The sequence below is a fragment of the Truncatella angustata genome (assembly GCF_020726525.1).
Source record: "Truncatella angustata strain MPI-SDFR-AT-0073 chromosome Unknown BKA67scaffold_1, whole genome shotgun sequence".
NCBI lineage: Eukaryota > Fungi > Ascomycota > Sordariomycetes > Amphisphaeriales > Sporocadaceae > Truncatella > Truncatella angustata.
The window spans coordinates 4,311,668-4,324,442 of record NW_025763381.1 but is presented as its reverse complement, the minus strand read 5'-3'; the positions used below and the strand labels follow the sequence as shown (position 1 = coordinate 4,324,442).

The 12,775-nt window shown below is 48.5% G+C and overlaps 1 protein-coding gene and 1 non-coding gene across 2 annotated transcripts; one reads left to right on the top strand and one right to left on the bottom strand.

Moving 5' to 3' along the window:
* The first annotated feature begins 8,714 nt into the window (after window positions 1-8,714).
* Window positions 8,715-8,786, top strand: BKA67DRAFT_t33. Its single transcript has one exon. It is a non-coding gene; the product is annotated as a tRNA-Thr (tRNA).
* A 226-nt stretch (window positions 8,787-9,012) lies between these two features.
* BKA67DRAFT_547233 (Cullin family protein) lies at window positions 9,013-12,088 on the bottom strand. The gene has a single exon (XM_046101438.1). The coding sequence runs from the start codon at window positions 11,845-11,847 to the stop codon at window positions 9,244-9,246; it is 2,604 nt and encodes an 867-aa protein (XP_045964332.1). The 5' UTR covers window positions 11,848-12,088; the 3' UTR covers window positions 9,013-9,243.
* Between the last annotated feature and the right edge of the window lie 687 nt (window positions 12,089-12,775).

The window sequence follows — 12,775 nt, the reverse complement described above, 5'->3', positions numbered from 1 at the left end:
GACAATTCTTGCATCAGTACTTGGATGGTTTTGCGCAGTTGGCAATGAATGCATAGAGAATAAGGGAGGGGGTGGGGGCAAGCATTTACGATTTTCCGATTTTGGGAGGCAAGGGAGATCGAACCGATTGGTGGCTGCTGTCAATTTCGAGGAAGAAAACGGGATTACAGCGGCTATGCTACGCCATTGCTCTGGAGTTGATTCTTTGGGATGTTTTTCGCAGCGCTAGGACAGCGTTGGCGCTTATAGATTGGGCGAGAGGCGGTCTGCTGGGACATACACTTCACGTCTCTCGCTACTGGACATCGGTTCTGGATTTCACATTCCGAGGAACTACAGTTGTGTGCTGAGATACCCCTCATCTGGCGTTACAGGATCACATTGGGATATTAGGGAAACATGAACAGCCTCGGCGCTGGTGAAGATCGACGACCGATTTGTGCATTTGTTTGGATGCTCTGTCGGCAGCAACCGTCTGCACTGCTATAGAGAAAGGGATTGACGGTCTTGTACAATAACTATATGATGCATATACCCCGGGAACGGCAAAGCAGTCTTTTTGGTCACGGAGAGCCTGAGAGAGGGTCGTCGCGTGATGGAAAGTTTACACTCGCTATTGCCATGTAATCTAATTGAAGAGAACAATGAACCAATCACACAACCCAATCATACCCGGCCCCAATGTGCAAATTTGTCGATCGCAACGCTTCTCTGGTGCTTGATGTTCAAGCTTGGGGTTCATACATGAGATCGACATGGAAATCCCTACCCGAAGATGGGGTCGGCTTCGAACCGAACCTCATCTTGCATGGGACTTCGCGCTATAGCACTTGAACCTGTTGTAGTAGTAACTAGGAGAGGGATACCGCTCTTGATAATTGTCTATCACTACACTGCGATACGGTAGCAGCAGATTCCGCCACAGAGCGAGAGCCGGACAAGTGTGCTGCCCTATCGGCCGCCCAGCTACCGCAAACTTTTGGTTTATCCAGTAAGCAGCAGTAACAGTCGTAACGGTCCAACCCTCTCTCCCCCAATGATATTTCTTTACGGAATCAGGACGGGAATGATCGGCGTGCGGAGGGTCCCCACTTCGACTGTCACGCCGGCCGGCGCCCCCGCAGACTGGGATCGCTAGAGAAAAGCGTGTTTCAAGTTTGAGGGGGGAAGGGGGGGCTTGCAGCGAGCTGGGGCGTTGTGACGCCTGTTCCAATCAAAGCTATCGTTCTTTTGAGTAGACAGGTAGACACATATTGATTTTATTTATTATTTATTTTTCTTTTTGTGTTGGGCAATCAAGGTTGCTAAGTCTGCGAGATTTTGAGCTAATTGAAGCGGGTGAGGCGCGATCCCTTCCTAGATCGGGGTTGGCAGTGCAAGCAGAAGGCTTCTGTCCGTCGTTAAAATACTTGGTACACTACTCATGTGATACCCAAGAGGCGAAAACGGCTCTTTTTATTAGTCGTCGTCAATACCATCGGCTTTGTGATCTCTTTCTGTTTTTAGTCATTGGTCTGACGGATCGAACTATTTGACTCGAGCTCAGCTACGACTATTAGAAGTGCTTCGGTCATGCATCTCGAAGGTGCTATGCAATGGCTATGCTACAGATTTCGGGAGGATATAATAAGGGATGCCTTACGAGCTACGGGCCAAGGCTCAAACGGTTACGCATGTGAGACCGAACCTTGAGAGAGATCACCGTTCCATGTTCGGCACGTGATGCCCATCTCGATAAGTTGAAGATCGCTATGGTCTACCAGGGCGTCACGCCAGATTGATTGGCAACGAGATGATCAGATATGCAACGGAGGTGGCAGTGTTGGTTTCCGTCGTCACATAGATCATTCATTACGGGACATGCTTGGGCTTGTTGCGCGACTTCCCCCCCCCTCCAATCAGTCACTAGGATGTCTAATTGTGCGTTGAATGGCTGGGCTTTGGCGTATGCAGTAGCTACATACGTAGCGAGCCGGTTTTCGATTCATTATTGAGTATTGCTATGACGCGAAATAACTTACACCGCGGCGAGATAGTATAGCTTCCGGCGGAGTGGGGTGGGGCGTTGGCATAGTCCTACCGGGTCTACATACTATGGTAACGAGGTAGAAAATCCCTTCCTCGTACGGTAAAGCCGGTGGAGATATATAAAGAAACAACCGCTGAAGCTGTCAAGGATTCGTAGTCAGACCTGTCTTCCTGAAAGCGTGACTGATTTCGAACATGACAAAAGCTTATTCACAGGGAGGATTTAGAACAACTGTGCTAACGGTACTCCGTACCTTGTAAAATAGAGATCATTTGGAGTCGTTCATATCTCTCCGTCGATGGATGGGACACAGCCCGACTACAATGACGACACGGCCGGTCACAAGCAATCCCGATGACGTCGTTACGGCGCAAAAATTCAATTAGGCAAAGGGGTACTTTGTACGGTTAACTTTTGATGATTCGCTTGTTTGTTCCGGCCCACCAACTTGTGGGTTACGAGCTGGGGGGCAACATAAACTGTCATGGTGTTGCCAAGAGATCATCCCGGCGTTTTAGTTATTACGATTCATCTGCGCGCGCGATCTTCAGGGTCTTCTTAACGACCGGGAATACATAGTATGTACGCCCGGGGTTGGACTCGGGGGTGCATAAATGGCTGGCAGCCACCGATGATAACGAAAGCTTGTTGCAGTTTGCTGTTACCTGTCCGCACAATGCCTGCTGCGACGCCTGTGACTGCCATGTCTTGGGTGCTGTGTACATGTGTAAGAGAGAGCTGTATTTGGGGACGTGCGGTATCAACATGTACCAAGTCGCACTCGACCTACTCCAGGTGGGACACAAATAGCGCAGTTTCTAGGCAATGAGGGCGACTTCAGCTCAGTTGGTTGAATACAAAGTATCGAGTGGTGGTGAGCCTACAGCACGGGTACGCCTATCTCTGTGGCACTCATTCTTGAGAGCCCGAATGAATGATGATGCGCAATACTTATTTGATACTACCACGAACGACGACGAAAGAACTACCGGTCCGAAGACGGCTAAAGTAGTTCATTAGAGTAGAGTTTGTTCTACCCACTAACGTCACTGTACCTGCCGTTTCAAGCTGAGATTCACGTTGAAACGGTGTCCGGCATACTTGAAAGTTGCAACGTTTTACCTGGTACCAGAGGAGGATACCAAGTGTGATGTCCACTAATTTGGCGGTTTGATTGTCTTTGAAGGCGTCCGCTGTCGTTTTTGGTCTTTGAACGATGCAAAAATTGCGCATTCTGCTCGTGTGTGAGTGTCGTCGTTGACTGAGCCAACTACGCCCTGACGTCAGGCCGCATTAGTGCCGCTGGGGTCCCTGCAGCGAGATACCCTATTCCTATTGGCTGTGAAACAAGCACATTGATTGGGCGGGGGCAGGGTATACGAGCTGTCCCTTCAAGGATCATTGACATGCACCCCTGCCATGGACTCAGTTCTTTGTACCGGAACTTCTGGGCGGTGCATTCACCAGCTGACGGCTTGATCACCTAGGGTGTTCCGCGGCGGGATTATCGTAGAGGGTCACAGCCAAAACCGGACGGGAAACAATTAAAACCTTCTCTATCTGATCCTCCAAAAGAATCAAACGGCAAATCATAATGTAGTGGGTTAGAGGCTGTGCAAACCTCAACCAAACCAACGTCCCCTCCACAGCTGTCCTTAATTTGGCGTATTAATCACCCATGTCCAATGGCGGTACCTGATGCCTTGAGGCCCCTTATCGCATAGCGGCGCCTTACTCGTGCTTCGTTGTGTAGTGTCAAGAAAACCGGTTTGACTTCGCACCTTCTCCTGTCCATGATGGGGATTGCTCCCAAATGCCATTCCTTCGTCGCATCGAATTTAACCTGTGAGCGTTACCACGAAGGCTGGAATAGATCCTGACCCCTCACCTTGTCACCTTTGTCAATCTCGAGACTCGACATGAGTCGTCGATTTGCATTCAGGGTCCATCTGAAACTAGGATAGCTCGGAGCTGCAAAGCTGCTGCTGACGACTAAGAAAAGTTAGACATCCACCTACCGTTATGAAGCTGCTGCCCAATCCGAAGCATTTCGACAATTGACATGACGCGAGAGGTTTCGACGTGGTAATTATCGCCACCTCTAATGCGGTTTCCGGGGTCTGCGGAAAACTCCTGTGCAATAGCAGTCCGACAAGTGAGCAAATCTGCTGTGGTCGCAGGATCGAAGGCGCCTTGTCTCCATTCACACTGTTCCCACCTTCTTTCCCTTTCTGCGAATGGAAGAACAGCATGCCACATCAACTCACCGCCGTTTTGAGGTGAAGCCTGTGCCCAATGTCAGCGGATGAGTTTACTGCACTGTACCATTCTCAGAGCCTGTTCGTCCAACCTCAGCTACTTCATGCACTCATCGCCGATCATAACCGATTTCTGTGCGACTCGGGCTTTGCAAGTAGCTGCCATCCAGCACAAAGTACACCATTCAGGAGATTGCGTACCAACGGGGCCTTATCCACTCACAAGCTTCACACGTGCGTGGTGGGGATAACAGAATCGCCCTCCAGGATTTAGCAGGGTTGACCAGAAGTCATTCGCAGTGTATTTCATTGTCTACAAATTGACTGGAAGTCACTCATTGTACCTGATCATCAATGCGCATGATTGAGTCCGATGGAGTAGACTAGGATTTGCCAATGCTCCCAATGGCACGGTTTGGACGCTGTGGGCATCGACAGGGCGTTACCGCGTTGATACATCTCAATCACAGCGCCTTGCCTACCATGAAAAGGGGGTTATCTTGGTCTGTACTTCTGCTTACTATCTAAGGATGCCAATCTTTGCTCAGTCCACAGGCTCCCGCCACGGGCAGTCCGAGAGAGGCAAGGCAAAGGCATGCGAACATGTCTACAAACGTACGGGAACATGTCTGCAAGGTAAAGGGACAATCATGTTCCAGGGCAGTGGAACGCTTGCTATGTAGAGTCCCCCGGTATAATCGGGGCTTTACCAAATCTGATCAAGATGCGTGTTACCGAGTGCTTGTACAGTTGGCCTCGTAGAGCTGAGCAAAGAGTCACCGATTCCACCCCGAGATGATCGTCAGGGGACACCCGCGTGGCCAAGCTGGGAAGTTTCTTGGATGCTCTCAGATGTGGTGAGTAAAGTGTTCATCAAAGAGTACTTGCAAAAGTTAGTGAGGCTCTCTCGTCCTGATCTCGTCCTGATCCGTTTGTTTAGTGGCAACTCTATCTGGTTTTGGCCGGGTTAGGAGGTTGATCTTAGGGGGGAAGTTTTCTCGAAAGACTGCTTAAACTACACGAAACTTCGGGGGGCGTCTCGTGAGCGTTGATTCATTCCTCATTCGATTGTCACTTGTCACTTTCTGAACCAAGTACCTCAGAAAGTACAGCACACACCCTAAGGATATTGAAACTGGCTCGAGTGATATTGGGAATGGATCACACTCCTTATGATACGATGTTGGGAGCAGCGCAAACGTGGCATGTCATCGCAAAGTTGTGCCTTGTTCTGTTCTTCGACGCCGAATGCATATCATCGTACAACAGTGCTTTGCCAGTCTCAGCACTGTCCTCGTATTACAGTCGTCCTCAGAGAAGCGTCTTGTCTTACTCCGCATGTGCTACAATAATCATTCAGGAGCATTTTAAACCTTCTTATGCATAAAACACGTAATCTGTTGCCGACATTCTATCGAGTTTCTGAGACGCTGCAACGAAACACTGGCAGTCGGTCTAATGAATCTATGTTCGGTGAAACCAGGTGTAGTGAGTCTGATCTCACGTTAGTTTGACCCGCAGTTTTTGAGGTTTAGTCGTGTGAGACACCAACAATGACTATCATGAGTTGACGGTGCGTGGTTGACCATGAGAATGGGTTACTAATTTAGGTGCTTGACTGGAGATGACCAACAAAGTTGCCAGCCACGATGGTTGCCAAAACCAACGACTGGCAATACGTACCACATCACTTACGCGGATGAGCAAACAGAGCTGACGTGGTGCAGACAGGGAGGAATGAGCAAATCCACCCAGCTCAAGGATAACAAGGCACAATATGGGCTTATCCCTCTTACGCTTTCGTCATAGCGTTGCAGATGACGAACGAATCCTGCAGTATTCCGAGTCTCAATTGGTATATCATGCTGTTGTTCGTTGCACAAAGAGGAATTTTCAGTATTGGCAACAAATTCTACTTGCACGTTCATCACCGGGACTTTTCTCTACCTGCAGCAAGGATTAGAAGGGTGGCAAAGCGGCGTAGTTTCCATTGAAAAAATTCGAGACTTATACGCAAAATTTGCGGGATGTAATTAGAAAATCCGATACGATATAAGTCAAAGGCTTTAGTACAAGAGACACAGCTATAACGCCCCCCGAGATCACACAAGTACAATACATGGCAATGATTTGACGGGTGCAGGACCATGCTGGCAGGTTTGTCTGTATCCCGTCTTTGCTTGGGCTTGTTAAACTCCAGACCAAGCATGTCTGTGAATAATGGAGCCCCCTACCTCGAACGACAAGTCTCTCACAGTCAAACTATTTCTCATTTGAAATCAACATGAACCCCAACGATGCCTCTCCCACAAGTGACTGGCCCTATCAACTACCGATAACATACACTAGCAGTTTTTCCGGAGAATCGAGTAGTCATTGTTGGTGGCAAGTTCGTGACAAGACCGCTTCATGCAAAGAAAGCCTGGCAACCTGGACTCTAGCATATAACCTGATAAACGTGCTTCATATCAACGTCGCCCACCTATTCAAGTATTTCTGCCGCTCATCAAGAAGACTTTCGGGTATTATCAAAGGTTGTCGTGTTACCCCAGTTGGCCTTTACGTAGGCTAGAGGGTCTTGATACCTATCCGATGGGTCACCCAACCATGCTAATACTGTAGGAACATAACGCAGGAAGCCTCGCGCATCCATATCACAACAAGGCCGGAAATCATTCATTTATATTAAATAATGCATTAGGAATAGCTTAATCAAAGTATTAAATACGACGAAACTCGCGTCCCCAAAGTCAAATTAGTAGGCGAAGAGATTGTCTAATATGATATCGACATTGGCACATTAAACCAAGCCAAAGTTCAATTAATTTGCTACTAGGTTATCTCTTCACTGCAGACGGAGTCGACGTTGTCAATCGACGCGGCTTGTCCATCCAGGTTGTTACTTATGGGCAGACGGCTGGACCTAGAAAATTATAATGCTACCTAAAAGGTACCGGTACCGGAGGGGTAATGAATTGTAGTACGCAGTTCTGGGTTTCATCTCGACCTACTCAAGGCTCTACGACGGACTTGGGCCTCTTTCGAGATTGCAGCCTACAAATGGCGACACCAGTTTTCATGATATTTGTCGTTCACTTGTTTCAAAAATTACACTGTTGAAGCCGTGCGCCGTAGAGACAGTCTTTCTATAGGTGAATACGCTGTCCCTCAGAATTCTGTGTTTGTCCTGGTGCTGTCCAGAAGCGGTATGACCGAAAATGTTCGCCTAGTCCAGATAACCTCGACATCAATTAACTTACTATACCTGGGCTCAAGCAGTACTTACCACAACAGATAAATCTTGGACTGTGTCATCCTGCCGTTGTCGGGTTTAGGCGGAATCCACTTTGGGAATGAAGCAACTACTGAGCAAGTCGCTGCTATTCTGTCATGTAGTCTGGAGTGGCAATGTCGTTGACAACCGTGCCAGCGACTTCAGCTTCCCTTGGAATAGGACAAACAATGTTTAGCCATTTAGTATTATGCACGGTTAAGCGATGTTCTCGGCGTACAGTAGATGAGTGTCTTCCGCATATCTTGATGGATGCTATACAAGTACACGTAGCAGCAAGAGGCCGTCTGGATCTCGAGGAACTTAAATGTCTCCAACATGATGGCCGAGGGTCCTGGAAATAAGTAAGCTACTTACGCCTTTCATTTCGTTCTTGTATTGAAAGGAAACAGCGGCCTTCGACCGATGCAGCCAACGTCCTCTACACCAATCGCAGGAGACTACCCAACTCAATCCCTACACAACTGCGTAATGAGACCACGAATCGCTTCCTTCAGTGCCCACAGTACACGATGGGTAAGCAGGTATTTGACTGCTAACAGATGTTCAAGGACATAATCGAAACTCGCCCACTTTCGCAAAAGCCGCAGGACGCGCGAAATATGGTGTATAGTGACTCTACGTACCAGTAAACTGCTATGAAGGTCCACGATAAATGTAGCAGCACGAGGAGTTATGCTAACTGGTCCCTCTGAAAATGGCACAATGGGAATTAATAACATCGTGTCAATTTTCACGCCAGCTGTACACCTCTTGCCAGCACGAGTATGTGTTATTTTTACCATAGTCTCTCGCAAAAAGCTACAAAGCAGATCCATCTATACCAGACTAGCTAAAGTCATGATTCCGTGTTTGGCACATGTACTCCCTCAGCGGTACTATCGTCGACGACCACGCTGCCCAGTGTGTCCCTCTTGAGGATGTTCTACAAGATGAGGCCGCCATCTAGCAGCAAGTAGATCGAAACAGTCGTTGACAGATTCGTCGCCGACCACTTTACTGAGCTATCGAGACGACGAATGACACACTCTGTGGTGCAAACCTTGACGAGTACTCCACCATGACCGAGATTGTCTCATTAAACAACCCTCATTTTGATAGCTACATTAGGTTTTACACAAACATCGTTAGCAGAGCCTCATTGGCTCACCGGTAGAGCGCCTCACTAGTAATGAGGAGGTAACTGGTTCGACTCCAGTATGAGGCACATGATCTGTGGATTAATACCATCTCCAACTCTGACAATACGAAGTTTTTTATTACTAATATATTCCTCATAAACTTAATCATAAAATTGGGGGGGGGGGGGGGGGTTTTTTTTTTTTTTCAGTATGAGATACATCAATGCGCTCGCTTGAAATGCTGTGGCGTCGTAATGTGAAGCAACTTGCATGTGGTAGGTCGTTTAGAGCAAGACCAAGTCGCCAAAATTGACAAGTGATGAAGTACGTATGGTTGTAGGTTAATTCTGTAATATTTGTTATTTTGCTGAGTTTCGACAAGATTGAATGTCACAATCCTGACGCTACAGTGCTATAACAGTTGGATCAGCCCGCCACCCCTTCAGACGATGGTTCAATCGACCGTCACAGATGATTGAGAACGGCTTTGACCCGAGGTGAGACTTGGTCGCATGCGTACAAAGGGCACACGTATGGTGGCGACTATCTTCTGACAAGTTTATACCTCCCACCTGCAAGCTCCAACTCTCCCTCGGTCACCTTGTCTGCTAGAAACTCCTGCAGCTCCTCATTACTCCAAGGGAACCCGTCAGCAATGAGCATTTTCATCATCATAGAGATCTGACCCAGCGGCATTTGAGACATTGAATTCGTAAGCATACCGACAATGAATTGCCAGTAGACTTGCCGTTGCGCTTTTTCTTTTTCGCTGATACCCTTACCCTTCCGAGTGCTGGTCGGTATGGCATCTTGTGGAATCTCCTGGGTGGCGCCTGACTGGTTTGCGATCGATGCTATGTGCTGTTCCGCATCCTCGAGGCGCTCGATAACCACATATTCTTGGCTTGTTGTTTTTCGTAGAACCCGCTTGTCTACCCAGAACTGCAAGCCCGCAGCTAAGAGATCTTCGTCTATTTGTAGATGCATCCATAAAGTGTCAAAGGTCCATGAAGGGGTGATGCCACTTTCCGTATCCTCACTGAAGGTGTTGATAATGGCAGCCTCGTACGTTCGAACCTCTTCAGAGATGGTACGATCCTCTAATTCGAGTTCCACGGTTGCTTGTCCTACGTGATTGAGCCACTTGAGCTTCCGTGATGACTTGAGATGTTCGAAGCGGTCTTCGTAAGCACGTTGCATTTCTGACACGCTTAGAGGCACAACGAAGCGTTCGTCCCCCATATCGGGCCAATAGAGGCGAGAAAGAATTTTCGTGCGTGTGGCCCATTCTAGCTTCATCTTCTCCCGCTCGTTCATGGCACCACGGTACATGGCGTCGTTCAACCTCCTGGAGTCTTGGATGTCCTTGATCATGACATCGCAGGCCTGCAACGATGACTCTCCAAATCGTTTTTTCAAAAGAGCAAGCACAGTAGACTCTTGCACGAACTCTTCTTGCTCTGAAAGAAGATGCTCGCCAATGATGGATTGAAATTCCTTGATGAATATTTCCGGTGAGCCTACAGCACCGATCAGAGTGCCGATGACGTCCTCAGATTTCCGGTGCTTGTAGTTCGATCCGGCATCTACAGGGGCAGGTACCCACGAAAGATCATCCCATTCATCGTCCTGGTGGTCTGAGTGATTTTGACTGGGGTCGTGCATCAGCTCTACCAGCTCTATAAGCTTTGTCTTACGGGCCTCCTCGTCAGCTTGCTTTGGACTCGTTAGCAGACTTGTGACAATTATACGCACGGTATCCTCCCGTGTGCACAAGTAAAGCTGAAGCGAATATGCGACGCGATCGAGCAAAACTCTCGAGTGGTCCAACCTTTGGAATGTCTTGATCATGGCAATATACGTCCGTAGAATGTCCAGGGTGGAACGTCCCGGATGAAGCAGTCTCTTCTCTAAGGCGACAGAGAAGGCATCAGTTAGCTGGAGTCGACGCTGTGGAGTAGTAACAGTGTAACGGAGGTCATTGATGCCGCCCTCGCTACACGGCCAGCTGCTGACTATGTCAAATAGCTCGCTAATTCTCAATGATGCTAAACGACCGATAGCAATTTCCTTCCACTTCTCGACATCAGCCCAGGCAACTTGGACGTTGTCCAAGTGGTCAACAACTTCAACTGCAAGCCGAGCATAGTTGTTCTCGATCCAAGCCGAGAGTTCTCTGATGCAATGCGGTTGGGTATTTGGTTGTCCCGATGCCGAGGTTCTTGCACTCCTGTCCAAGTCGAGATCCCATCGCCCTGCAAAGGTTTCATAGATGTAGCAGGCCATCATGTTGTCCAGTAGCTCAGCGAACAGCACTTGAAATCGCTCTCCTGCAAGCCCGATCTTGGCGAGAGACTCGACTAGTTGTGAGACCTCTCTCCTCGCATCATATCCCTTAGTTGAAGTCGCATCTCCTGCTTGTTTATGTATGCCAAGGACAACATTCATGAGCTGGCCTAGGACACTTCTCAGAGCATACATAAGCGATTTTGACATGGAATTTCCGACAATAGCATGCAAGTCGCGGCGAAACTCTCCGAGAGCTTGCTCTGCATCAGTTGTGTCAAGTGCCCGAATGATGGTAGATAGACCGAATAGGTATTGTCTATGAGCAGCTTCGAGCGTTCGCATACTACCGAGCAGAACCTGAGTTTGATCTGCGTAGCTATCGCATATTGCCAATAACGGCAATACATGACTGACAAAGTGCAGTCTCGCCTGCTGTGTGTGCCACGTTAGAATGTCCTCAGTATGAACAGCCAATGGCACACGAGAGCTTGGTTTTAGTACGTCCTGCAAGGCCTCATCAAACTCTTCATCCTCTGCATCTTGGGAGCTCGGTAAAGGTCCAAAGGAGTCCTCGACTGTTACAGAAGGCGGAAGAGCAATGCGTGCAGTGACAGTATGCCATGACCGATCAAATCGTGTTTGGTCATCGGCGTAGCAGTTATCTGATGAAACTAGAAATGCCTGCGTTTGAGGACTAGTCCACTTCTGAGGTGTGCAAGCCAACGGACCACCAAAAGATTGCCCATGCTCAGTGTGCTGTGCTGAAGGGGTGGAGTAGGGCGTGGGCTGCGAGATGCTGGTCTGGAAGACGGACTGGAAGACGCGTCGTTTGCCCGCGTTCCATCTCGTCTCCGTCATTATGGCTGAAATCGGATCCGGATATCGAACAAGGCTTCAAGGAACCATGGTCTCTTTGACCTAGCCGAAATGCACCGACGTTGTGGTCACTTTATTTTTGGAACCAGGCATGGAAAGCTGCCTTGTTTGACGTAAATGAAGGTTCGCGAGGTCGGCACGGTGAAGCAAAACAAGCAATTGCGGGGGCAACTTGTACACAAGTGGGGAATGTTTACATGGTACAAGTACGATCCCGGCAGGCGCATCGACAGCCCTACTACTCCGTAATCTTGAACAAATAGCAGAAAACAATGCCCGCAACTTATCTGCTACATGGCTGACTGGATTGCATGTGTGCGCGCGTGTGTGTATCTAACATCGCCACCAGTTGAATGACTATGCTCACCAGGTCAGTCGTTGGAATACTCAAGATCAGATCGAACAGTCTCTGGTTGAGTAGAATTGTTTACCAGGCTGTCTAGCTCGCGCCTATGGCGTCTATCTGGCTGACGAGCTACTACCACGCAAGGTTGGCTCATTTGGTTTCGCGAAATTGGGTGTGAGAATATACAGCCCCACAATCTGCTTTCCAAAAGGAGAGTAGATCGTACCCGACCTGACCCCTACTTCTTTCTTCTGGTGGATACATGGTAGAAGGACTTGGGACGATTCGAGCCTGCGACTTTCGTATGGGAGTAACAACGGTTTCTGCCAGGGACGCATCCTTCGCGAAAGTTTATTTAAGAATTTTGACAACCTAACCACTTTCATTTTAATTGTTGCTGCTATTTATGTAGCGACAACAACGGCCTCGACTTGCAATCAATGTCGAAAGACCATCGAATTATCAATGATGATCGATCTGAGCTTACCAAAGTCGGTAAGCAGAGCAGAGCGCTGATGTTGACCAATGAGACGGAAGTTCTCGTTGACCGATTGGTATCATCTC